Source organism: Nesoenas mayeri, assembly GCF_963082525.1.
Source record: "Nesoenas mayeri genome assembly, chromosome: 1".
Lineage (NCBI taxonomy): Eukaryota > Metazoa > Chordata > Aves > Columbiformes > Columbidae > Nesoenas > Nesoenas mayeri.
Genome location: NC_137541.1, coordinates 52,990,324 through 53,018,000, shown reverse-complemented (window position 1 = coordinate 53,018,000; position 27,677 = coordinate 52,990,324). Strand labels below are relative to the sequence as shown.

At 38.4% G+C, this 27,677-nt stretch overlaps 1 protein-coding gene across 2 annotated transcripts in view; it reads left to right on the top strand.

Annotated features, from left to right (window-relative positions):
- Window positions 1-27,677, top strand: part of NAV3 (neuron navigator 3) — a gene marked incomplete at both ends in the record, with an annotated part of 264,685 nt that overhangs the window by 180,699 nt on the left and 56,309 nt on the right. For both annotated transcript variants that reach the window (XM_080341267.1, XM_080341266.1), the window contains 4 exons: window positions 17,764-17,902; window positions 21,248-21,524; window positions 23,747-24,452; window positions 25,964-26,452. In XM_080341267.1, coding sequence (XP_080197393.1) covers window positions 17,764-17,902; window positions 21,248-21,524; window positions 23,747-24,452; window positions 25,964-26,452 — 1,611 coding nt within the window. The remainder of the gene's footprint in view (window positions 1-17,763; window positions 17,903-21,247; window positions 21,525-23,746; window positions 24,453-25,963; window positions 26,453-27,677) is intronic.

Here is a 27,677-nt window from a genome sequence, read left to right as displayed (position 1 = left end):
GGCAGGTATAAGTAGGATTTGCTTATTGTCTCCTGCTTATCTTTGCCTACCAACAGTGTTCCTGGCTCCTAATCACTGCTGTCAGGCAGCCATCACGTTGATGGGGCTGTCAGCTGCTCTCCTTCCTTCTTCCTGCTCCCAACATTATTTGTTTGTGACATTTCCAAATAGAAAATCTTCAGCAAGCACAGCATCACTGTGTAAGCAGGGGAAAATGAAAGACCTTTATCTTCTGACAGGGGTTTTTAAGCTATGGAAAGTTCCTTTAGGTTTTTATTCTGTTTTTGAAGTTGCACACAGTATTCTGCGCTTATCTATATCTCACGGAGAATTCATGTTCAGTCCTAATAACTTTCACATCCCATTTAAATGGGAGTGAAAGAGGATCTCATTACTTTTGGCTTTAAATGATTAGTCATTGGGGTGTAGGTTCTCTGAAGAGTCATAGAATAGCATAGCACATAGTGGCCTTAGGAGACAATTTCATTCAGTTGCACGAGGTAATATTGGCTATGAAATATGGCTTGCTAGAAAAACGATGGCTCAGCAGTTCACCCTGAAATGTCATGCCATTTCAAAGACTTATCTGTCACGGTGCTGCGTCTTGCAAGTGTACTAGGCTGTACATTGAAGCCTACATACACAGTAAGGATACTATATGTAAATGGGAGTGCATGAGAAAGTGACAGTTTGCAAAATGACACCTGAATTGTAAGAAATAAGAAGTGATCACCAGCTTTTGTTTTGCTTCTAATGGTACCAGGGTTTACCAAGCCTTGTCCACAGCTGCACAAAGGGTGATGTCTGAATTTGATTATCTGATGGCCTGGTCTCATTCAATATGACTAAATTTGTTTAATACTGCACTAGTTTCCTTATTCTGGGTTGTCTTTTTTCTTATATTAGCTTTATGCTGTGTTCTCTCTTCAGTCATTTAGAGAGTCCAGAGTGTGGATTTTTTTACAAGCTCTGTATGCTCCTGTAATACTGCAGCACTTTGTAAGGCAAAATAGAAACTTTCTTAACTGTTAGGAGGGCAATTGTACATCATTAGAAATGTTCCTTCTCAGTCCCAGAAACTAAACATCAGTGTGGAAAGCAACCTGTTAAAATACAGGTATCCAGACTTCCACTGATTTTAATGTGGGCATATAGATAGTTCACATAAATACTCTGCAAATGGTAACAGGAGTCCTCAAGGTTTGTACATCGCTTCTGAAACAATTTAACCATACAATCAATTTAGGAACTTATCTATTTAAGCCAGACACCATTTGGAAGATTCAAATATAGCTATAGAACTATAGAGCTTAGCTCAGGAGAGAAGATCTAGTCTGAAAAGGTACTTTTGTGTGTTTACCTTTGTTTGTCATGCAGCCCCTTGCAAGGAGCACTTAGTACATGTTACAAAAGACAAAGAAAACCAAGAGACTGGCTTGAAGAGCTGGGATGTAGTGAATTTCAGTTTGGAACATGAATATTAATCAGATCTTGCTTCCCTAAAATAATCATCAAGCACAACCTTTCTTTGGGAAAAGCTGTCAAATTTGACATACCACACATTCAGAACCTGACTGAGAAATTATTAACTTTGAAATGGAAGGATCTTTTCAAGCAGCATTAAACAGAGCATTTTAGCACTTTCCCATTAAATTTTCCTCAGTGTTTGTAAAGTTCATTGATTTCAGAGAAATAAAATGCAGCAATGTGTAAAAGATGGAGACTCAGTACTCTGGAGTAAACCAACTTCTCCCGCTTCAAACTTTGAGAAGAGGATAAAAAATGCATTCAACTAATGTAAAGGGATAAGTTAATCTGTCTCATATATGGGAGTGCTAGATAGAAGCAAAGGCAATAGGAAGCCTTCCTGCATTCCCTGCCGAGCTGTATTATCCACTATAATTTTAGGCAGACTGTCTCTCGACAGACCAAGGTCTGTGCAATAACTGAGAAAATCAGGCCATTTAATGATGTCCTTAACTGCTTAGGTGTTGTGGTTTTAGACACCTACACTTGAGAATTTTGATCCCTACCCAAATCCTACACGTCATAAAGAAAAATGATGCTACGCAACATCATCAAATTTGGCATTTTGAATCACTCAAAAATAAGTGCCCCAAACCCTCTAAATTATTGCTTAATAATAAAGGAAATCTCTTTTCTCTGAGGGAAAGTCCTAGGAAAACGTTAATCGTAGGGCAAGAATGTTTCACTCCTCAGAACATAAAGAGGTTTTTTACATTTATTCTAACATTAAAATATATATTTGCATTGTCCTTATGAATTCCTAATTCCTTTAAAAAGACTAGCTAGGCATAGGCATTTAATTGTGGACTGCTTTATGAATTATATTTCATTTTTGTTGGTTGTTTCCTTTTAATTTCAAATCTATTTTGTCAAGTTGGTTTATATCTCAGTTTGTTGCATTTCTTCCCCAAGAGACTTCTGCTTTTGTGAGTGTCCCAAGTAAGGGATTTCAAAATAAATTATTTTCAGTAATAGAACTATAAATAAAATGGTGAATATTGCCTTCAGACAAACTCTGGTAGAAGTTTGTGTATCATAAAAAGCAAACAACCAGAAAGTCAGCCAAAATTTGTTAGAACAACCTAAACTGAAGTACTTGATAAGATGAAATAATAAAAAGCCATAATCACATATCAGTAGATGTCAGATTTTTTTTTTTTTTCAAATAAATATCCTGACTTTTACTAGCAGACTATTTTGATAGTTGCACGAAGAAAGATATAACGAGATGGACTCACACACTGCACAATCTAGGGGAGAGCCCTTAATGGCTTGTTTATTTTCCATAGTTGCACACTCCACCATTCCCAAGTGTAACCCAGTGCATTTGACAGATTTGAGAATGACCAGAGGCCTGAACCAGCAGCCTGTCATGTTCAACTAAGCCAAATGCTTTTAGTAGCAGTGTTAGAGCACAAGAGGGGAAGCTGAACAGCTCATCAGTCTCGGGAAACTCCCAGACTTTGCGGTGTCACAGACCATGACTGACTTGTAGGCATATCTTAATAAGAGGAGGGAGAAATCAAACTTAATTTTTTCAAAGAAAAAGCTTGACTAAGTGGATAACAAACCAATGGGCCATTGGAGTCTGCCTGTTTGTCATAACAGGCAGGAATCCTGTGAGGTTTTCTGCAAATATCTGTGACAATTGCATTCTCTTTTCTGTACCTGGGAGCAGCTGCCAAGAGCTGGTCAAGCCACGGACAACTCTATTCACAGACTGTTGCACCTGTCTTTGGTCTTGGACTTTGGTTTGCGCCTCTTTTCACCCTTCACCAGCATTAATTCCAGTGATACTTTGGCTCAATGCCTAGGCTTCTGAAAAATGAATCTGAGGCCAAAAGCTAGCGTGTGCTTAATCCATATATGAAGGAGGTCCCTGAGCAGGGAAAGAGAAGCAACACCAAGGGAAGGGAAGACCGCACGCATTGCCTTACTGCTGGATGCAGGGCAGCCTGTGGCTGCTTTGCTTTGAAACAGCATCTGTGAGTTCTCGCCAACTGCCAGTTTTAATACAACTCTTAAAAGTGAATCTTTAACTTGTTTAACTATCACATTTGTAACAATCACCTGTATTTAAGTATCTCACAATCAGAAAATCAGAATGGGGCTACTTGAGTACTACATTAAGTTCACATGAAGTTCTGTTAGATGCAATGGCAACGTTAGAGGTGCAAACTGAAAATCAGAGCTTTGAACGATGGGTTAGGGAGCAAACGTCTTTATTAAGCCAGTGATTTTGCAAAAAGTGGATGAAGGTCAGAGGTCTACTGACTCTGTTCTGTCTGGTTTTATACTCCTTTGGAAAAAGTCACAAAATGTACCAAGATAATTGGAGAATTGCCCTGATGAGACTGCTGCTCCTTTGCCTTTGCATTAGCTGAAGAAATATAGTCAAGAAAAGCAAGCAGTGTTTCTGCAGGGGTTTCTTCTGCACTGCTGCAAGGGAAAAATGGTAGTCTTGATTTATTTCTTCACAATTAAATATTTATATAAGAGTTACTCCTCTTATAGTTCATCCTCTCTGTTGTATTTTATATTTCCTTGATTGTTACCCCATATAAGGTTAGCTATTTCGTTTACCCCAATTGTAGTCCTTCAAAACCATTTTAGGGCATTTTAAAATTTATATTTATGCCAGTAATGTTGTACATTTCCTGGAGACTGAAATTTGGAAAGGTGGGGGGGTTACATACAGAAAGGAAGACTTTTTGCAAGGGAAAAAGCTGTAGATATTATAAACATTGATTAGTTGTAGAAGATCTATGATGCATACTTCACATGTTGGGGATTTTAAGAGGTAAGTTTCCATGAGAATTTGCAGCCTGCTACAGCCTGTTCTCACTGTTCCAATACCCTCTGCCCTTTAATTTCCATTGCTTCTGATAATTTTATGTGGTCTGCCAGAGAGCAAAGATTACTTGCATTTTAGGTTAAATGAGAGAGAACAGGCCAATTTCAGGTGAAAAGTAAGCAAACAAGTACTTGAATAATGTAAAGACGACAGACTTTCTCTGCTAGAATTGCATGGGAGGATTTTTGCTGCAGGCTCTGTGCTGCTGTCTGTAGTGCCCTTTGTCTCAGCTGTGTGTGTCTAGGGCAGAGATGGTGCAGCAATTCAGTTCTTCAAACTCTCTACTCCCAGCTAATGTCTAGAGCTCTGACCTTTGTAGGTAACATCCATCCTGTTTTCATGCAGAACTTGAGCTTCACGTCCCTCTCTGCTGCAATCCATCATATTTCCACAATCTCTTGCTGTCTTGTCTTTTGACGTCTTTCTTGCATCCTAATTCTTTTTGCAACATTGCAAATGAGCATTTTCATTCTTAGTTCTCCTAGCAGGTGGTAAAAATTACTCTAGTCCTTCCTGTTCTCTTTCCATCCGAACTGCAGGATTCATGCCTATCCATTACAGTATTTTTTTCTCTTTTTCACATGGAAAAAACTGCATTGACGAACCATATGTATGTATTGTTTCTTCTTTTCCTTATAATTTCAAATTCACTTCCCCACCTTCATAGCTCTTCTGTGACTGTGTTTTCTGGGTGGTAACAATAAACAAAAAACTTGCTTTTCTTGTTGCTAAATATAACTAAAAATTCATGCCCTGTAATTGCAACCCCAATGTAACAATAATCTTGGAGAGATGCTTAAATTAGCTTTGAGATTAGGTGTCCTGAGTTGCCTGGAGACACCCTGCCTGCACTTACTGGTTCCAATCACTAAAACCTCTTTCTATCCCTTGGTGCCAACCTCAGTGCACTCACTAGTCAGCCAGAATCCCTTAGAAACAGCCAGAACTAAATTCCTTAAACATCTGGTAGATCCTGACATGTTAAGGGTGTAAATCCAGTCGGGCAGTTATTTATGTGCCTACAGGGATATCAGGCCTTGTTTTTCCTCCCGCTGAAGAGGCTGAAATGGGTCCCCTTTTTAAAACCTGCGATCCACACTGCAATGACAAGCTGTGTCAAGAGAGTCTTCAGTCCATGAGCACCATTTTTCTCTTTATGTCAATCTGGCAATAGTAATTACGGTACTTTCATCCCTTGGAAAGAGAGAACTCATAGTGAGATACATTAGTGCTTCCACCTTTTCAGCTGAAATGGGTGCTTTGAATGTCCTGTTTCTCTGAAGTTTGAGCTAAAAACAGCCAAGGGAAATATTTTGTTATCCAGAAGGACTACAACTTTCTACAGGCTTTGGGTTCTTCTTTTTTTGAAAGAAACTGTTTACAGTTCTGTTACATTCTGTTTACAAAACAGAATGCACCGAAGCCTTCAGGAACATGTGTCAGTGTACTAGGGAGAATATAGAAAAGTTTAGAATGCATAAAATTTAGTTACTGCTGTTTGGTTGGTTGTCTTTAGAGATTTGATCAAAATTTGCCATTTCTTTTTAAAGGAATTTCTCATATTTTGGCTCTAGTTTTGCATTAAGTTATGAGTGATTTTTATTTTTTTTAATTCATTGCAAAAGAAATTGGAATATATTGAAAGGTCTTTTTCAAGTTTTGTTTCAAGCATCCATTATATGTTATCCTTATTTTATTACCTATACATTTTTTGTATGACTAGCATAATGGTATAATATTTCATTGAAGATGCTTTAATTTAGAAAAATGTAGATTTGTTCACTATTAAGTAGAGTTCTCCATAATGATTTTAAATATGAAATAAAGTAAATTGAAACATCTGAAATCCAAGAGATAAAAAGAATATTTGCAGTGTCTTGTTGCACCTGTTTTCTCAGTGCAAAAAAAAAGTGTTATGACTGAATTTAATAATATTTTAGGTATAGATTGACTGAAATTTATAAACTAGTTTATAATTTACTCAATTTTTGAGCAAATATTTTTTCTTTTAATGTTGTGGTGTGTTTCAATTTGTATTAAAAAATCAGTATATTGTCTAATATGTTTTGATTTAAAATTTCCAGTTAGCTTTATATCTGCATAGCTCCACAATATTTTGCCCTGTCACAATCCAGAAATATGAGGATTTTATCTGATCTGCAACTCACTTCCTACAGCTCTGTCTTCTCCAGGCTCCTACAAACTGGATAAGGATTAGGTTGAAACCCAAAGCAATAGTTCCATAAATGATCTCCTACCCTTACTGACAAGATGATGAACACATGGCACAGGGGCTCTTCAAGAGATTAGGGAACCAACAAAAATGAGATACCACAGGTATACAGAATAACAAATATATATGTTTGGAAACTTCCAGAGATGGAATCAACCCCAGTTGTAATCTCTGATCAGAACCAAAATATTGTGGCTCAGTGATTGCTGTTAATGACAATGTGAAAAGTGGCAATGTAACATAAGGTGCAAGCGAATAGCATTTACAGTTGCTGCAAAAGCCTGGCACAGGTCAACATTAAATATAACATTAAACTCTTCAACGAAATTCATCTAAAACTAAACAAAGTCAGTCATCTAAATGCCCAAATACCACGTTAATGTAGAACAAGAAAGTCTTAAACATTTGGGAAACTGAAAAAAAAATCAAATAAATGGTAGCATGACTGAACCTCTGCAAATAAGTCTGGTTCTACAATCCATGTTTTCTAAATTAAGCAGCTTGACCTTCAGGGGGGAAAAGGCTAGAGGGAGTTAAAAATTCAGAAAATAACTTAAGTCTCCAAACTGAATAAAAATACTCCATGAAACTATTTATTTAAAAGAAAATAAAGATATGCCTAAAGTGCTTTTTTTTAAAAAAAAGAAAAAAAGTCCAGTTTTGTGTACATAATCATGTATGTCTGATATATTTAATTAATACTGCATATTTCTTCTCTGAGAGCCCTCTGTTTTGCCTCTGTCTTCATGTGGCTCTGTATTTTCATGAGTTACAAACTATAAATTTTTGAGCTGTTATGTTTTCTGCAAGTTGATTAAGGTCAGTCAGCAGTTTTGACCAAGCAGCAGTGATGTGCAAGAGCCTGAAGGACAGATGCACAGAGACTATGGACGTTGAAACCTTCATTCCTTACTAAATGATGCTAAAAATCAGGTCACGCAGAAACAGGAGAAAGCCTCTTTCTAATTTCTGCTAAAGCAGTAATCTGGGTCTTTACTCAGCAAAATCTGGGAAATGAGCAACAATTGTGAGTGACAGTCCTGGTAAACAAAAGCAGGAGAAAAAACAGCTTTGTGTTCTGCTTGTCCTTTCTCAGACAGGTTGCTGTTGTGATGCTCACTGCAGGCAAGTAAGCCTATTAGGCTTCAGATAATAGGCTTACCCTGATATCTGAAAATATTTGTGAGGATCAAGCTCTCAAAGAGATTCAAAGGTGAAGATTTTTATTAAGATCCCCTTTAGGCATTGAGCTAGCAGCTTTTCCCACAGTTGCAACCTGTTGCTAAACTCCAGAAACGAGCACCCCTTCAAAAAGTCACAGTCTTGAGACCTGCAGGGAAACATTAAGTGAGGATATGGAGGAGGAAGCCCATTGCTTCCAGTGGCTTCTCAGATAAAATTCACTACATGCTTTCAGAAGGGCTGCGTTTCTGACTGTGCTCAAGTGTGGTGGGAGGCATCCCCCCCACAGAGTGCTCTCCCCGCTCCTGGGATGTCAGTGCAGGGCTGAGAGCCCTGAGACCAGGTTACACCAGTGGGTAAGAAGGTTATCAGGGAGTGCTGCAATGAGGTGACAAGGATAGGTGGTGTCCAGCACTAAGGTGTTAGTTCCAGATTGTAATTGTGAAGGATTATTAAAATAAAATTTTTAAAAAACCCAATACATTGCAAATGAAATATGTATAACTGTTTTGTTTTAGCCCCTGCCAGCATGTTTCCATCCTCAGCAAAGGACTATGTGGGGTGACACATGTCTCTCACAAGCTCCCGACCTTGCTTAACCCCAATAGCGAAGTTGCATAGAACTGCTATTTTTAAGTGTTGCTACTTTTAAGTGTTGCTATTTTTAAGTGTTTTCATGGTGAGTTATAGGATGAGTATCATGAGCAGAATGAACAGAGGTTTACTTCCCATTATTCTACCAGCAGAGTTATGATTTTTTTCTTCAGATTTGGTTAACCAGTTGTAAGCAGGAAAAATAAATCCCTGCTATTTTTAGACATGAGAGACTACAGGAGGTTACCAGTAAATCAGGACTTTGACATCAGGCAAATAATTACTAGGAAGAGTTCTCCTCTGAGCAGTTATCAGAAGGATCTGCTTCGTTTCTTCGTATGCTGTAAAATGAAAGGTTGAGTAAAGACCTTTGATTTTTCAGTACCTCCCTTTCAGCTGAAGATCTGACTGGCACTTTGAAAAGGTGAATGGCAAATTCTGCTTTTCCCAGAATGTTTGAGATGCTGGTTTTAATACAATTTTCCATCAAATACAAATGTGGATCCCATGAGATGTTTCTTTATGCTTGTGGGATCTCATTTCTCTCTTCATTTTTGAGGATGTGAATTGATCATGTACAAAGAATGACATTTTTACTTCTTAAAGTGATGAGGTAACAAGGAAGAGAGTTTTATATTGCCTTTGTATCTTCTGGAGAACTGCGTAGGGACTGTAATTTGTTTATTTATGTCAATTCAACTGATGTTAATTAACTTGTCTGAATCTGCATTTGGAACCAAACAGTGTATTAAAAACATAACAAACAGAGAAGCAGGATGAAAATTGGATCAAAAGCTTTTCTGCCTTGGTTTGTTATGATATTGTCAACAGTTCTTGATGGAATTACATCCTTACATCTTGCTTCAGCCCATATATTACTATTTTCCATATACTGTTTGAAATGTAATTAAAAATGGATGCTGTTTATCTGCCTCATGCAAAAAAAAAAAAAGAACTGTACATTCCGGAAACAAACCATCTTTTCTAGTTGGATATTTATTATTTTACTCAAGTAACACTTGCCTAAATTCCATTTTGCAAAGTTCTGTCTTCTGATTGTTGATACATTCTGTTATGAATTTAGAGCTAGTTAATGACTTTCTGCTGTCCCTATCATGTCAGATTAAGCATTGTATTCAAAAATAAGTGGAAACCAGAGCAGGTTCTGACAAAGTCTTATTCAGATCTGGAGGTGTGGGTTTGCAGTTTTTGCAAGGTATACATAATTATCACAGGAAATTTAAATCTTCCATCATTTTTTTTCCCCTGCAGGCTTTAAAATAAATTATTTCTTAAAACACTTATTAAATGCTTGGAAGAAGAAATATGGAAATACATTGGCCTTGCAAAAATGCATTTTGCTCTAATTGTGCTCTTGGGCTAGAAGTAATTTCTGTAGTAGTATGTAATTTTCTAATTGGATCTTCTTATTAAAAAAAAAGTCAAATGCGAAATAAAAAGCCCTCTCAAAATGATACTGTGTGAAAGCAGATCTATAAATGCATTACTATTCTTTCTAATTGTAAACAATTTTCCTTAGAATATGCTGAATGCACCCATTTTGAAATGTACATGACATGATCTTCTATCCATGACCTTGAAGTAATTCAGGATTAATGCTTGAGTGCCTGCCTTGTTTGGGTATGACAGGTAATGCATTACACTTGCTGAGGAAAAGATGGTGAAGTACAAGTCCAACTAGCTATGTTTTCATTTAGCTGTAAGGATAGAATAGCTGTAATGAAATTTACAACCCTACAAGTTTCTGGTTTGATTCAGGGCCTGGGCTTTTGCTTTCACAGTCTGTAGGTTGAAACGAAATATTGATTTTATGAACTCTGTGCCATCTTGAATCTGTCTGTGAGGGGTCAGTGTAGCTGTTTTATGAATACTGAACAGCTGAGATCACAGTAAAAGATTTAAAATGGATTAATTCATGATGAAGTGAACTTAGAAGGAGAAAGTTTGCCAGCTGATATATCAGCACCCAAGTGAGGAGTAGCTTTGAGTAAAACAGTCCAATTATTTTCTTAACTTTGTTTTTAATAAGCTAACAGATCATTTCTATTCTCAAAAGTCAATTAGGGAAGTAGCTCTACAGTCTTTATCTTAGACTGGATCTTGCATTATTCTCCTGAAATATGTTCTAAAATAAGGGTGTCAGAGGTGATGGTTCATGGCAGCAGACTGGACTGCAGGTTAATAAGCACTTTATTAGTGTGCTGTGGAGAAGTAATGTCTACCTCCATGAAGTGCATTGCAGAGGCTCATCCAAGTATCATGTTCCCTGTCATACGGATTTTATGTGTGTGGGGCCAGTTTAAGCACAGACTGATGGTCAGTGAGTTCTGTCTTCTCCTTCCAGGGCTTAACCTGCATGAGTAGAGTAGGGAAAGGTATACTTAGTTCAAGCTTTCTACTGTGGGCATCTGTTTTAAATCCTCTATACCATTCACATCTCTCCAGTCTTTCCTGCTGACCCTTTGGATGTACCCGCCCTTGCCTGCTGAGGAGGGGATTAAATGCCAGCCTTTGATTTCCTAAGTCACATTTAATGTAGATACCTTCAGCTTCACTGACATCAATTGCCTTACACTCTGGGTAGCTCCTCATTTCATGGTTAGCTAAATTCTGATATTTTGCTTTTCTAGGGCACTGTTGGCTAATTTAAATAAGTGTCCAGTGTAACTGAGGGTGTCCCAGTCCTAGCCACCACAGTAATGTCCTAGCATCATATTGGATATGTGGAAGTAGGCTATACTAATCAAAGCAATTGCTTGTGCTTCATTTCTCATACCTCTACTGTTGAACAATTGTGTAGAGACATCCAGAGGCCGTAATAGAGGGACATGGAGACCTTTATTATCTGAAGATTTGATTACATAAATCAGCCAGCTGTCTGCAGCCAAAGGAAGGGGATAGAACCTGACTGCTCATCTTTGATCTGCTCTTACTATAGATCCTCACACACACACTCAGGAATTTTCTTTTAGCCCTGATTCTTGCTCTTTTGTCATGATTTCAGCTATCTGATTTCCCCTCTAAGACCATTCCCCCAAGCTGCAGAAATACAGGTGGGTACTGCCCTGTATATACTCATTAGCAGGATTGTGACTAAGTATTTCTCATTCCTAAGCAAGACATACAAGGACCACAGCTCTTCTACCATGGTCTAAAACCTTTCATGTGCAGTACAAAACATGCAACAAATAAAGTACTGTTTTTCATTCAGAGTTACAGTCATCCCTAGATAGAACAGTTATTCTGATTAAATTAATGCTTTAAGAGGAAAGTTTATTGTTTTCTAGAGCTGTGTTCTGCAAGCTGTAGTTCCTGCTTCTTCTTGCAAAAGCCAGTAATAAACTGAAGAAAAAGATGCTGGCAACTTGTCAAACTGTGTGAAGGGCTGGATGCATTGAAGCAACCGTACTTTTCCAGCAGACTTGATAGTACATTGATTGGAGTCTTGCTGCCTTCATATGTCTGATGATCTGCTTGTGAAAAGCTTTTTCATTTGCATGCCTAGGCCACTTTGGCTGGAGGCACTTTCGAAAATTAATGAAGTAAGCCAATGTTGAAACAAATTCCAGACAATGACCCAGCTTATCAGTATGGTGGACTTCACTGAGCTGGCAAGTTTAAGAGCTTGTAGGAAAATGCTGAAAATAGAAACAGGAAGGGTGGAAGGAACAATCATTGTGGTTGCATGTTCCACTATGTCTTGCCTGAAATTAGAGACTGCTTTGAGTTTCTGAAACAAGTATTGTGAAAGGAGAATGTTTTAGGTATCCATGGAGCTAACACAGATTGTTAATACCACCTCTTCTTGTTATGTACCTTCAGCATTCATTGCTTTCCCAGTACAGTGCATTTTGTGCTTTCAGCCATCACATAAAACTTCTATAAAAATTTGTTGCGTATTTCTGCAGGTCTTCCTTTTGTAGGATACAATCAAGTATAAATTATCTAGCTTCTCTCATTGCATCTTTGCCCTAGAGCTCTGTTGCTTGCCCACCTGCTGTGTGAAATAATGCCTTATTACATATGAAGTATTTCTCATTTGGTCTGTATCATGTAAAATTAAGAATTTGATTTTTTTTTCAAGAAAATAAAACTGAGTACTTGTGGAAAGCAAACACAAAAATGTCATGAGCACAGCTGAGTGCAATTTATCTTTCTATTTGAGGGAATACTTGTGGGAATACATTTGCAATCTTCATTCAGCTCTACATACTGATGTGAAGCACTGGGTATTTTGACTTCAGACACCTTGCTATTTCTAGAACTATGTGGTAGAAAGGTCAATGAGAGGATTACTGTGGAGAGATCTTTTGAGTACTGCTCACTAATGAAAACAAGACAAAGAGTGATAGTGGAGACTAACCAATTGTGTAGATAGCAAGCTGTGGCTTCCTCAACCTTATGAAGTATTTTACATGATCAAGCAGTTGGAGCTTTGCTTGAAGCATATGGAGCAATGTGTAGAGTACTGGACTTTGTACAATGCTTATAGCCACCTTTGGCAATTAGAGACAATGAGGAAGTGATGGTCTTTTCCAGCAGATGCGTTATTTCTTGCTTCAAAATGAGCAAGAACTGTTCAGATTTGAAACGTGCAGGTTAGAATTAGAGGATGAGTTTTAGCTATTGCAAATAATCTCATAGGCACACCTAGTGCATCAAAGAAAAACATAGATCCTCTGAGCAGAAAGAACATCAGTAATGTTACTGGAAAGAGCCTGGGCAAACTCAAAGAGCATGAGGTATGTTTCTGGATGAAGATTGTAGCACAGTGGCCATAAATCTGACTGGGGGTGGAAGGGAATCTGCCCTTTGGTACCTATCACATGCTTGGGCACACTTTTTCTAGCTCTTATGGTGAGGAAGCCTGTGTAACCTTAATTCAGATTTCTTGTACACATACATTTTCATGCAATCGTGGTTTGGTCGACAGCTTCTCCCAGTCTCTAGAATCCTTATTTTATATAATGTGTAAACTGAGGGTGTTCAGTTTTAGGGAAGTTACTTGGCATTTTGCGTATTCTGTGTAATTTCTCCTGTTGCAGCCTCTTATTTTATTTATTATATGCTGTTTGAACATCTTTCTAAAGAGAAAGTAAGGGCCTCTTTTAAGGTGCTTTTTAGTGTGGTGTCTGAGTATCCACAATTAGCATAAACTGTGTTTTCAAACTTATTTGTGCATGTATTGTGTCCACTTTACAGATGTAAAGCTGAGGTACCGCGATAGTAATGCCAAAAATAACTGCTGGTTTTTGACATGCACTTTGAGTTGCTGGTAACCTAAATTTAAAGATAGCCTTGCAGCATACTGTAGCTTCAAAGCACACATTTGCATGCATTACATTTTTACAAGTCAGCTGCTAAGCTCTAAAGAAAATTAGAAGCACTTTATTGGTGTCCAGCTTGTTAAAAATGTTGGTTAAAGCAGTCAGGTAATGTCTTGCAGGTTGCAGGGAGTCTGTTGCACCAGGGGCTTCAGTCATGCTTCATATAGTCCCTTTTCTCATGGAAGTCTTTCAACTTATTTGAAAGATGACAGAAGGCAACTTGCTATAATGTAAAATACAGATTAATCCCTAGAGCAGACCTCTTATAAGTACTAAATTAATGAAGCATTTCTAGAGAAAAATATAGTATGTGGCTCTATTATCAAAAATGGTGTTGTTAGGTACATTCACAATGAAAGCAGTGGCTGCTGAGCTGTTTGCTTGCTCTCCATTTGGTGATTTGAACTCAGGACTAGGTAGCACACAGCTGGTTGAGCTGAGCTGCTGGGTAGGGAGGAACCTTTGGCTAGTTAGCTGGGAAAAAAAATAAACCCTAAGACTCCGCCAGACATGTGCAAACAGCATTTCTAAACACATTTATAAACTATCCATGTTCGAGAGGCCACCTTTTAGAAACAACAAAATGCACATCCTTAAAGTGAAGATTATGTCCTGCTAAATTCCAAGGTTCTTCTCCAGTTCCTCTTGGGATCTAGGGGTTTCTCAAAGAAAAGGTAGTCAGAACTTGTCCAAAGAAGGCATTTTTCTCCTAGCCTCAGTCTCCCAGATAGCTGAACTGCATTTGCTGACATTTTCTTTTGAAGAAATCGACCCAAGGCTGACACTTAACAAGAAATAAAAGCAGATTTTTTTGTTATAAGTCGCTAAAATGCAGTTTTAAAAAGGGAAGTGGTGTCAGGCATTAATAAACAGCAGTAGTAACCTGATGTGTCATAAACTATGTAGGATGCAAGAAAAAAAGTAAATGAAAGATAAAATGAAAATGAAATATGAACCTTAACCAGGATATTAAAAGCCTATATTAAGGTACAGTTTGACAATGAATATTGTTTTGATGAGGGATAGGAGGAAAAAGAACAAAAATTATAGTGAGAATTTGCTGCAGACTCCCAATAATGGGATTTCAATCTCAAAGTGATGCACATCTAATTTTACCAGATTTGTGTGTCATATCTTTGCTAGTTTAAAGGAGAAATAAATATGAATCATGAAGAATTTTTTTCTAAATTTTAAATAAGGTGTCTTCATCATCCAAAAATTTTATTTATTCATCTGATAGCAACTATACTATTTAGACATGGGAAAACAGGGCTGAAAACATAGAAACAGAAAGTGCTGAAAGATAAAGGATTTAGCTGCATGAACAAGTTGAAAAAAAAACTCCAACAATGTACTAAAAACAACAGGCTTCATTGTGAAAAGTGTGGCTGAAACGATTTGTTTTGTTGGAACTTTTTATTTCTACTACGTATTTTCAAAAGGTTGGTACAAGACATTGTGTAAAGTAGGAATCCGTTTGTCTAATAGTCCTTAGAAAAATCCCATACAGGAAAGAAGACAGTTTAGATATTCCTCTTTTTACAGGCATACTGAATATTCGCAGAAATCTAGGGATATGAAAGCCTCCAAATTTAGAAAACATCTTGAGCACCTACCATAAGAGAAAAAAAAAAATCCAGACAAATATAGTGATGACTCTGAAAGGTCAGTAGTGGAGGTGTCAAAATAATCTTCTATATATCTTACAAGATGGCCATGAGCATTCCCAGAACCTACTAATAATCCACTGGTGAGTGAGGTGTGATTAGTGTGAAACACTGCAGAGAAGCCACAATAGAAAGGAAACATGATTGTAGTCATTTTTGCCTGAAAACTGCAGCTGTAGAGAACATGTTTATATTTTGTGAATCAGCTTAACTATTTCAGAGTTTAGAAAATATGAGTCTTCTTACAGAGAAAAATGAGCATGAAATGAAGTACCAAAAATTAATATAGAAGAAAATAACAAGTAAACGTGGAGAAACAGGATTAAATATTAATCCTTATCCCCATGGTTTTATGGTAGGCTTAGGAAACTGATGATCAAGTATTAATCGATGTGAATGCTGCTTGTGAAAGTACTCAATATATCTCTTTTTGGATCTGGCTTATGATTTTATTTTTTCTTTTTTAAACTATCCTTTAGTGGGGGCATATTATCTTTTCTAAAACCCAACCACATTTAATATTATTTATATTTTTAGCCATCTTTAAGGTTATCTGTCTTAACACTGTTATACAAGGTATATTCCCGTGGGGTACATAGCATTTGAATAATGGCTTTTAGCATCAGTGAAATTCCATGTCACATTAGACAGTGAAAAATACAGAAATTATAAAGACTATTGCTTTAGAGGTGGTTCTTAGATGAACGTGGGCAGCCTATAAGAAATGTTATTATAATTGTTTAGATGTTAAATTGTATTATTAAATCACTTGTGTGCATATTACCTGGAAATGTTGCATAAGAAGTATTTATTTGTAGTCATTATACTCAACAGTGGAAAATGCAGCACTGTAATAAACTCTTTCATGCTGAAATATGTTTATCTTGTCACTGAGCTGGCTGACTAATATGATTTTTCTACCTTTTGCAAAATGAAGGGAATGCTTTCTGCAGTTGCTATGATACAAAACTAGTGCACTGAACTTTCTGGTGCATCAGCACACATTTTGTACCATGCAGTTCACTCTCACTGTTGTTATGTCTTTCTAAAGACTTCCATGAACAAGTGGACAAGCGAATATCATCTTCCAATACACCATGTATAAGGATGCATGGATATTTTCCTTGTTTGCTCTGAATGACTAGTAGCACTAGTATTCAGCTGTAACTAGGCTGTGGGATTGAATTTTAGATTTTCTGGGGAGGAACTGTAGAATCTGTCCTAAAAGCTGGCTCCTAACATAGGCTACAGGAAAACAAAGATATTATGTACTCTTCCTTGTGTTTTGAAATTTACTAGCATACATAAACGTGTCAGTTTGCTTTGTCTCTCCAGAAAATATGCATCTAGAACAGGCTTTATCAGCCCTCTTCTCTCTAGGAGAGGGAAAGACATAAGGAGGCATCTTCAGCGGACAGTTTGTCTCATAAACCTGAGATTAACACAGGTTGAATTGCCTCCTAGAGGAGCCTGACGCTTTGTCCTGGTTAGAGAGGGCACCTAGACAGATAGCTTAAATGAGATATCTAACTTTAAATAGCTAAAACTGTAGGAGACAAATCCCACTGCAAGTGATAAGGTGAATTGTTTTCAAAATCTGTGGCCTTGGAATAATCCAAACCAAGTTTTAGAGGTTGAGATGCAGCAGATTGCACCTCCCTTTCATGCAAAAGCAAGCCTTTCGTGAGAGCAGGTAAATGACATTTCTGTAAGAGTAGCCTTGCTCTCATTTACATCCTCTTCCTCCATCTCCCAAAGCAGAAGACTTGACAGCCTGTGTTTCTTGAGAGATGTATAACATGTTCTCTGTCAACTCTGGTGACTGTATTGTCAGAAAATCCTATTTTGATGACATTGCACCCACCATACAAAGGCTGAAGACAAGAAAATAAAACTTTTGGAAATACTGGCTTCCTGCTGACAGTTTATTAGGCTGCAGAACAGATACTCTTTTTATTTTTCTGTAGCTTGGAAATCAATCAGGTGTTCTCCGAGCTATTAATAATGCTTTGGCTAGCAATACCAGGTTTAATGGATTTCTCTGCCAGTGTACGGAATGTGATTGCAATGAAGCATGAAACAACCTGTTTTAATGACTTACACTAGAGCTTGTTTAGACCCGATGTTAATTTTTTAAAAGGCACCTGAGTCTTTCCTTAATTGAACAAGAAACCACTTGACGGTGAGTGAATAATGAATTAAAGAGTCACAAAACTAATAGTCACTGTACATTAGGAAATATTATTGAAAATTTTCTGGTAAACGATTTGAAGAACAAGTAATTGCATCTATTGATTCTGAGATGCTTTCTGCCTATAGATACACAGTATGTTAAGAGATGTCCTCCTTTCTCTACAGCTGGGATGACAGCAGCTCAGTTAGTAGCGGCCTCAGTGACACTCTTGACAACCTCAGCACGGATGATTTGAACACCACCTCATCTGTCAGCTCTTATTCCAATATAACTGCCTCTTCAAGGAAGAACACTCATGCTCAGGTGAGTAGCTTTTAATTGCCATTTCTTGCAATATCTTGCAGAAGCATGCAGGATAAGAGGAAAAAAGAGTTTGGTAATAATGCCTCTGAAAAAAATGAAATATTCATATTTACAAACTCCTCTATCACATTTGTGTACAAGAAGCCCATGGACCTTACTGAGAAGGGCCAACCCTCACCTGTGGGCTGATGCCTCAGATGACCTGCTCCCAGGGCACATCCCACTGCCAAAGGTGCAGGCTGGCAAGACCCTGCTCTGCCCACCCTGGGGAACCCCCACAGGTTCCAGCCCTAGGAAGCCCCCAACCCTTGCTGCACCCAAACACAAAAAATCCACAATATTATTTGATTTGTAGGGGCGGGGTTTCTACTCACTTAATCCCATTTGGAGTATCTCTTTCCAGAGATAGAACAACTAAAATAAGATTTCACCTTTCATGAGCTGACACATATCAGGGAAGAAATACATAGGCTGTACTGTTCTTTCCCTGTTCTTTCCCTGTTCTCTCCACTGGGAGAAAAGAGAATGAAGCAGGGAAGCCCACAGGTGACAGATCTTCTCTTCTCCTCATTTAGGCCTAGGAACTGAAGTGTCATATGGGCACACAAGCTGACAATGTGTAGTGTCAAAATAGAGCTTTACATAGGGTATAGTCACAAGCTATATATGTAATACATATGTGTTTGTGTATATATATATATATATATATTAAGCCCTTGTGCCAGGTATCCTAGTATTTCCTCCCAGCTCCCCTCAAAATTGCAAGTGCTGAAAAAGATAATACAGAATGCTTGCAGGACTTGGTTCCTCCAGAAAAAGAAAGAAAAACAGAAGAGTGGTTCTCACTCGATAAGTATCTTCTGCCATGTCATCTCCTGTTTATAAGCAAGGAACTTCAAGACTGAACACTCAGCATAGCGGAAGAGTTGTTGCCTCCAGTGATTTGATGTCAAGTATTCAGGACACAAGACTGACGCCCCCAGTTCCATTAGGGCTCCTGCAGGCAGTCAGTGCCTGCAGTTCAGAGACCTTGTTTTGTAAGAAGTGCATTGTGGCAGACCATGTCAACAGGAGAAAAACACATATTTGTCATTTCCCCCAGATAATAGGGAAATAAAGTTACTTTGTGAATGAAGATTAATCTGCAGCAGGAGAGATTTCAGGCCAGTATCAAAGTCATCCAAAGATACTCAGAGAGGGCAGCATTCTTCAGCTCTTACCATTGCCTTTCCCACCACATCAGGGTCTCACATGGTTGCTAACTGGAGATCAGTCTCTTCCCTTTCACATCAAGAGTGATGGCCAGCTGGTCCTGGCTTAACTGTTCCACAGCAATATCATCATAATGATTGGGAAATGTCAGGCTGTTTAACTCTTTGTGGGTTTTTCATTCAGGTCATCTAATTGTCTAGATACTTAGCCAGATACTATATGCAATTTCTTTAGTGATAGACAGAGATGTAGCGCATGTTCAAATGTTGCTTTCCTGCCACAGGTGATTCACGTTATGAAAGCTAGAAACAGACCTTTATCAGATCTGCCTTTACCAGACAAATAAATCAGAAATTATTTTACTCCATGCTAGCCTGCCTTCTCAGCCAGAAGCTGAGATGAGCACAATATATAAGTATTTTTGCCAGCTGTTCTCCAGGTGTAGGATGTACTCATGCAACACAGAGATCCCCTTTGCAGTCTTTTGAAGTCATTGGAGCAGTGCAAGCTGGCTATAGCCTGAGGCACAATTGTACATTTTGTTGCTGTTTTCTTATTAAAAGAGAATTAATGTTGCTTTTCAGATCCTATAATGGGGAAGAGAGGCTTTTAAAAAGTGTTATACTTGTTATTTCTTGGAAATGATGCAGTTTGCTTTAAAAATGTATAGCTGTGTGTTTATGACCATTCATTTATGAGAAAAGTTCTGGAAACATTACACACATTATAACAACAACACCAATGAAAATTCTCTTCTGAAGGACCCTGCAATATTTTTGTAGATGTTTGCTTGGGCTCTCTTCCCATCAATCCTTATGCAAAAAATCAGTGCTAGCCTCTCCAAAGCACATACAGAATTATGGAAGTGGAGAGAGCTTTTGTATTTTTTATGCCTCAAATGACAAATACGTATACAGCAACTGATTATTCTGTCGGTCATCTAATCAGTATTAATCCTACTTATGACAGCAGTGCCTAGGAAACAGCTACAGAGGGGTCTCTGTAGAGAACCAGTTGTGGCAACACAGAATAACAAACAGCCCTCCCTGAATGCAACCCAGTTTGCAGTCCTGCTGAGGTTGGTTGTGTGAGAGTAAGGCTGTGGTTACATCGGACAAAGGTCATAAAGAGTGATACCTGAAAGCGACACCACTTTTTCACTGTTAAAGAGGATCAGAGGGAAGCAGGACTGGTGAGATGATGATATGCAAAGAAGGCTTGAGGCTGAGGTCAGGAGGCTGCAGGAAAACACAGGAGGAAAAGTTACAACGAAGAGCCTGTCAGCACAAAGAATGTGAGTCTTGTCAAACACAGAGCGTAGGGTCAGTCTCCAAAGTTCCTACTTAAGCCACTTTCACAGCTTTCACATTGTTTGTCTTGCTGGGCTGCTCCTTGCAGCACACCCTTATCAGCATGCACCAGGGAAAGCAGGGGTGTTAAGTTCTCACTAGGGCACCTTCCATATGGGTCTGAGTTTTGGAGCTAGCGTGACCCCAGCGGGTTATCTTTAACTGGCTGGTGGGTAGTGCTTGTGTAAGCCACTCTTCTAGGTGCTCTGCTAGCTGATACAGCTAGAGTGAGTTTCTTGTCAGAAACAATTTTTTTCAGTGGAGGAAAACCAGTAGAAAATCCATCAGCTGTAGCACTGATAATTTTGCTGAAGATGTTACCCTTTCCTGCTGTTGGCACAACATACTCAGTGGTGCTGGAGCAATGTTCCTAACTGGGTCAGTAGAAGGCTTGGGTAGGAAAAGGCATGAAATCAGACTATGATTCAATAGTATATTTAGGAATTCCCTCTTTCAGGCTTTTAGAACCACAAAATCCAGAAGGAGTTGAGGAGTGGTGAGAGTATCACCACTGATTATTAGAGTAAATTATGTTTCACTTGACTATGGTTTATCCATGAAGGAAAGAGTTGAAATATTGTGAAAATAAAAAAGAAAAATTTCTTCCTCAAATGTGAATGTTTTTAAACTTTTGGGACCAGGATACTAATGTTTTAAAAGGTAAATTTCCATGGTCCTTGCTACAAATAAATTAATGCTTATCCTTCTCCCCTTGTGTGATTTAAGAAATCAGCAAATGCTGACAATGCTGGGACTGACCATTTCTCATACAAATCTCTTGTAGCTGAAGACGGACTCAGAGAAGCGCTCAGTTACAGACAGCGAAACTTGGGGCAGCACTGAAGAACTGAAGAAACCAGAGGAAGACCTTGACAGCAGCGTAGACAGCAGTGGCAAGTGGAAAGGCCTTCCCTCAGGGCTGTCTGAAGATTTGGAGAAAGGGGGGCAGAAAGCATCTCTCTCTGTTTCACAGACGGGATCCTGGAGGAGAGGCATGACTGCACAAGTAGGAACTACTCAGTCCAGGCACAAAGCAGGAACAAGTGCGCTCAAGACCCCAGGTAGGAAAATTCTGTAGTTCAGATTACAGCACTGAAAGTTAAGGCTTTATACTTATACTTCACTTACAAGCAGTAAGGAAACAGTAGTGGGCTAAAAATATTTAATGGATAACTGTGTGACAGACAGGAGGAACTGTAAGCATATTGGTAGTTCTTCTCATAAAAGACTGCAAACCAGGATTGTAATACTATACTAAGTTGTTCGTCTCTGTAGCTGTTAGTTTGCTTCACTGCGTACTAACAATTTATTAATCACATATGGATGTATCCATAACAAAAAATGTGACTACATTTTGGTTTACTATCACTTGAACTTCTATTAAGGAATTCTTAAAAGTATTTTTGGACTCATCTCAGCCTTATCTTTATTCTTTAGAAAACCTGTACCTTTGATAGTTGAACATATGCATAGACATGGCCAAAGATTTAAAGTTGAGATAAAAATATTTAACATTCAAGTGAGTGGACTCAGAATGAGCATTTCTGAACTAAAGCTGAATTATCACATCCCAGATAGTGTGGGTACTCTCTAGACAACTGTTAAGTGATAAAAATTGTAAAAAATATCTTTTTACACACTTTCTCCAGTGCTAGATGACTTCTTACTTGATTTTAAAAGGCCTCTACGAAGCAGGGACTCCTTCTGCAATCTAGTCTTGAAGCAGAGAATCCAAAGTTGGTGGAAGACATCATTATTAAGACCATCTAATCTATCATTTTACTAGGGAAATATTGATTCTTTGTCAGACATTTTCCAGACCTGGGTCATGTCCTGACAAAATACTGCATGAGCATGCTGTAGCCCTCAGTTGCAAAGGCAGCTACTGGAGATCCCCTCAGAATAAATTCAAATTCTTTGTGAGCCTCTTTTGTTTCTTTGCAGTTTGGAACTGCTAAACCTTGATCAGCCTCTAATCTATAAGATCCCCGAGGAACATTGCCATGGGCAGTGGTCACACGGATGCAGATAAAAAGTCTATAATAGCAGTTAAGGAAAGAGATACTAAAAAGTCTACCACATGCCAAGCTAAGTTTGTCAGATCTCTTTTGCTGAAGATCAGCAGGCAGCTACTATGCAGCACAGAACTGAGGCCTTAATTTTTAAAGCACATACTAATAGTCTGTGTGTTTGCCATGTAGGAGTCTGATCTGTATCTTGGCATCTGCATGTCTTTGTGTAACACAAAACATGCACTGGATAAAAACATGAGTATATATAGCTCTGACTTGTAGGTGTTTCTCTTTATTACAATTTAGTTCCTTAAGAGAGATTAGGTCACCCACCTCCAAAGCTTCCATAATGACTTGAAGAGTTAATTAAAAACTTTGTTATGCTGAATATTTGTTCCTTATTAGGAGCATACAATAGATGCTAAAAGAGAAATTAGAATAGAAATGTCATTTTTTTCATCTGTTTGTAAGATAGGAAGAGGGTGTTTTCTTTTAAGATAGAAGATAATATCGTATTTAAACCTTTCTGAATGTCAAAATAACGTTATGTAGAAATATGATATATAGGTATATACGGATATATAGAGAGATATATTGAGAGAGATATATCAAGAGAGATATATATACTGTGCATTACTGAAGACAGCCTTTCAGAAAATCAAAAATCTTGAAAAAATATCAAGGATATGACAAAGACTATTAACTCACATAATTTATATTATTATAGATCAAGAAGATTTGTGCCATGATAAAATGATCTCTCCCTGATAATTTTGTATAACTAAAAACCGAACAAACTTAGTTACAGGCTAAAAAAAAATGTAATCATTGAAAACCAAACAATTCAATTAGTACCACTAATTTCTACATGCATAATTAATTTCATACTACTGGAAATGTTAATTACATGTCATGTTTTATTTTCAATTATTTCTTACGTATAGAAATACTATTAACGGGGAAAAAAAAAAAAAGGCAAGATAAAATTCTTTGTAGTTCATTCAGGATAATTTTCTACATCTATGCTCTCCAGCCATATATGAAACTGGACATCCTCAGGAGAGTTTCAAGCTTTTAATACTTAATGTTTACCTGTAATGTATCCTACCTGCTACTGACTACTGAATGTGGACTAAAGACCAAATTGTTCTCTTAGGGTCATTTTTCTGTTTATTTCTCATTTTGAAATTGTAAACATATAGTGTTAAAATTAGATATTGAAACATTACAGCTTAAACACAAGTGACCTTTTCAAATATATATTTCTATAGGGAAAACAGATGACGCAAAAGCTTCAGAAAAAGTGAAAACTCCCCTGAAAGGAGCCTCCATTCAGCGCTCTCCATCGGATGCAGGAAAAAGCAGTGGCGATGAAGGAAAAAAGCCTCCCTCTGGCGTTGGGAGATCAACTGCTACGGGGTCCTTTGGATTCAAGAAGTCTGGGATGGGATCTTCTGCCATAATCACCACAAGTGGAGCAACTATCACAAGCGGGTCAGCAACTCTAGGAAAAATTCCAAAGTCTTCAGCCATCGGTGGGAAGTCCAACGCAGGGCGAAAAACGAGCTTAGATGGTTCCCAGAACCAGGATGATGGTGTCTTGCATGTGAGCTCAAAGACGACTCTGCAGTATCGAAGTTTGCCTCGCCCATCAAAATCCAGCGGCAGCGGGATCCCTGGCCGAGGTGGCCACCGCTCCAGCACCAGCAGCATCGACTCCAATGTCAGCAGCAAATCTGCAGGTGCTGCTGCCACCAAACTGCGAGAGCCAAGCAAGATTGGGTCTGGGCGGTCCAGTCCCGTCACCATCAACCAGACTGACAAGGAAAAAGAGAAAGTGGCCGTGTCCGATTCTGAGAGTGTCTCACTGTCCAGTTCCCCCAAATCCAGCCCAACTTCAGCAAGCGCCTCTGGGACACCAGGACTTAGGCAGCCAGGATCCAAATACCCAGATATTGCCTCACCCACCTTTCGAAGGTTTGTACTTTTCTATGAATTCCTGAAATTGCAGTACAAAAAGCAGGGATTTTCAGTGTGTTATAGTACTGGGCAAAAAGCCTTTTCAGGCCATATTTTGCCACAAACAGAGAACAAAATACTAAATAATAAAAGGGTAATATTTTTTCACACAATGCAATTATTTCTGTAAGACCTAAAGACCTCCCAAGACCTGGCATGGCTGTTCCTTGAACTTTGAGCATTGTACATACATTCCCATAAAAACAGTTTGAAGGCTAGAATAACTCCTTATTGAATATTCGGTCACATGAGAAGTTCCCTATCTGCCAAACCCCCAAAGAAAAGAAGGAAGCCATGTTCAGGCACATTCTGTTGCTGGAACAGGTAATGCCAAGGCCTGCTCAGAGAACTGAAGAGCTGTATAAATTAATACCATATTTGCTTTCACGTTGTTGGCAGCTCCAGCTGCAAGCATTACATTATTAGCAGCTTTGTTACGTCTTTCATTGCAAACATTAGCAAAGCTACATTTCAATTGGAAATGCCCTATTGTAACATTTCTGGAAGTATAAAACTGGACGAAGTATAAATTGGGATGGAGCTTTTTGCACTGTTGGCGAAAAAGCCAATAGTGCCCTCTTGTGCCTCGTTAGCAAAACAGCATCTCCAAACTGCTGGGGAGCTGCAGCTGATTTTTGTGGGCTTGTTAATAAGTAAAATGGATTCTCATGTTATTAACCGTGCTTATTTTGCATCACGATAAGTTTTGGATTGATTTCTTACTAATGTATGAGCTGCACCTTAACTGTAGCTTAAAATATTTCCAGTAAGACATTAAGCCTTCACATGTCCTTTTATTTCAACAGTTTTAGAGGATTTGTTTTTTTGTTTTGTTTGGTTTTCATCATCACTGTAGAATTTTCTTCTACAGAATTACTGGAAGCGATTATGTGAAGTACACCTCTGTCTTGACTGCCCTTGGAGACTAATCAAGCCCATTTAGCTCCAGTGCAGTTTATTCTGTCTGAATGGTTACTACATGACCAATGACCGCATGACCATCTGTGCAAAAAATCGACCAGAGGGAAATTTTACACAAACACTTAGATGTTTACTAATCTATGAAGGATTTTCCAAGCGTTTGTTGCAATCATTTTAGCTGATTTGAGAAGCAAGGGTTTTAAAACCTAATGACTTAACCGTGGGAACACTTAACTCCTGAATTTGGGTGAAAGTGTAATCTATTTATGCACTAATAAGACAAAAATGTGATTATTTTACCTCTCTCTGGGAAGGTCTGTATGTGCAAAGAGCACATCCGAACAGGAGTGAAAGAGAGCTGTTGCTAATGAAACCTGATTATTGTGATATGGTTAAGTGAATTTAATTTTGCAATGCAATTGATCAACTAGGTAGGCATGATTTTAGTAGCGGTAATTAAAAAATGTGTAGTTTGGCTCTTAGGATGTTACGCCATGAATGTTTAATGTGGCTACCAGTTTCTCTAAAGCTATTTGTTTTACATTTAGGTTGTTTGGTGCCAAGGCAAGTGGTAAAGCTGCCTCTGCACCCAGTACTGAAGGTGTGAAACCCACATCGGCAATGCCCAGCCCTAGTACCACCTTGGCACGGCAAGGCAGCCTGGAATCGCCATCCTCGGGCACAGGCAGCATGGGCAGTGCAGGTGGGCAAAGTGGTAGCAGCAGCCCCCTCTTCAGTAAACCTTCGGACTTAAATGCAGATGTTGTAAGCTTAAGTCACTCCTTGGCTTCCAGTCCCGCCTCAGTGCACTCTTTCACGTCAGGTGGTCTTGTGTGGGCTGCAAACCTGAGCAGCTCTTCAGCGGGCAGTAAGGACACACCAAGTTACCAGTCCATGACTAGCCTTCACACCAGTTCCGAGTCTATTGACCTTCCTCTTAGCCATCATGGCTCACTCTCTGGACTGACAACAAGCACTCAGGAGGTTCAGAGCCTGCTCATGAGGACTGGAAGCGTCCGATCTACTCTTTCGGAAAGGTGAGCTTGCCTATAGATACAGTGACCACGAAACCAGTGAGAGGCAAAAGGACAGGAGCCAAAAAAAACCCAAAACCCTCCACCTGTTTTCCTTTAAGGGACACTGTTTAATTAGCAGCTTTGTCCTTTATGTGAAAAAAAAAATATATATATACATAAAGTAAAAAAAAGACTAAATAAAATAAAGAAGGAAGAAAAGAAAACTGAAAGTAATCACAGGTACTGGATGTGCAATCAACTGCTTTTTAAATCAACTGCCTTGTAAGGTTTTACAAGCACATTTTCTATCTTGAGAAGTTCTTTTCTTCCCATGTTTTGGAGAACAACCAGAAAGAAAGGAGAGAACTATCTAATTAAAGGCAAATCTAAACAGCCACAGAATTACTCCTGCATGCTGGATCTACCTGCTTTTTCAGCAACTGGCAGCTCCAAAGCTGTATCACTGTTCTCTCGCTAACAAATCTTCCCCAGCAGTGGGACCCCACCAGTTTTCTTCCCACTAGCTCAAAGCATAGGCAGAGCTAGTGGAGCCATGTCTTCAGCTGGCCAGTCTTGCCTTAAAATGCCCACTCCTGACAAGTTGCTTCTTACATGGTAATCATGACTCAGATCCTTACTAAAATGGTGTTTCACTGGCAGGTGGATGGTTGAGACCCTCCCTATATGCACAGTCCTGCTGAGAGCCTGGAACAAACAGAAGCAAGAAAGGGTTTTCCCCTGCTTGCTCTTTTTAATGTGCAGTTGTTTTACCATTTATTTTATATTACAAAGCGGTGCAGTCACTCTGGCACACTTGTACCATTTTGTGTGTGTGTATGTGTGTGTGTGAAATATTTATTTGACTTTTGCAAGACAGAAAAAATAAGCTTTGCTAGGCACTAGGTAATTTTCACTTCCTGTGAAAATTTTCAAGATTGGACAATGAAAATCTTGTTTCACATGAGGACCAAAAAGTCAATATTAAATATTTCAATAGCCTTTGGTTCAAAAAATAATACTATACTGAGTCAATCAGAAATATTTTTAAATGTTAAACTTAGTTATGTCGAGTATAAATAATTATTTGAAGAAAAAAGATTTGTTGTAATATATCTATGTATATAACATATATGTATATATATGTTATATATATTATTGTGTATATATATATACATATATGCATTATATATGTATAGGGGGGTTATATACATATATATATGTATATACACACTGTTAAGAACTTATT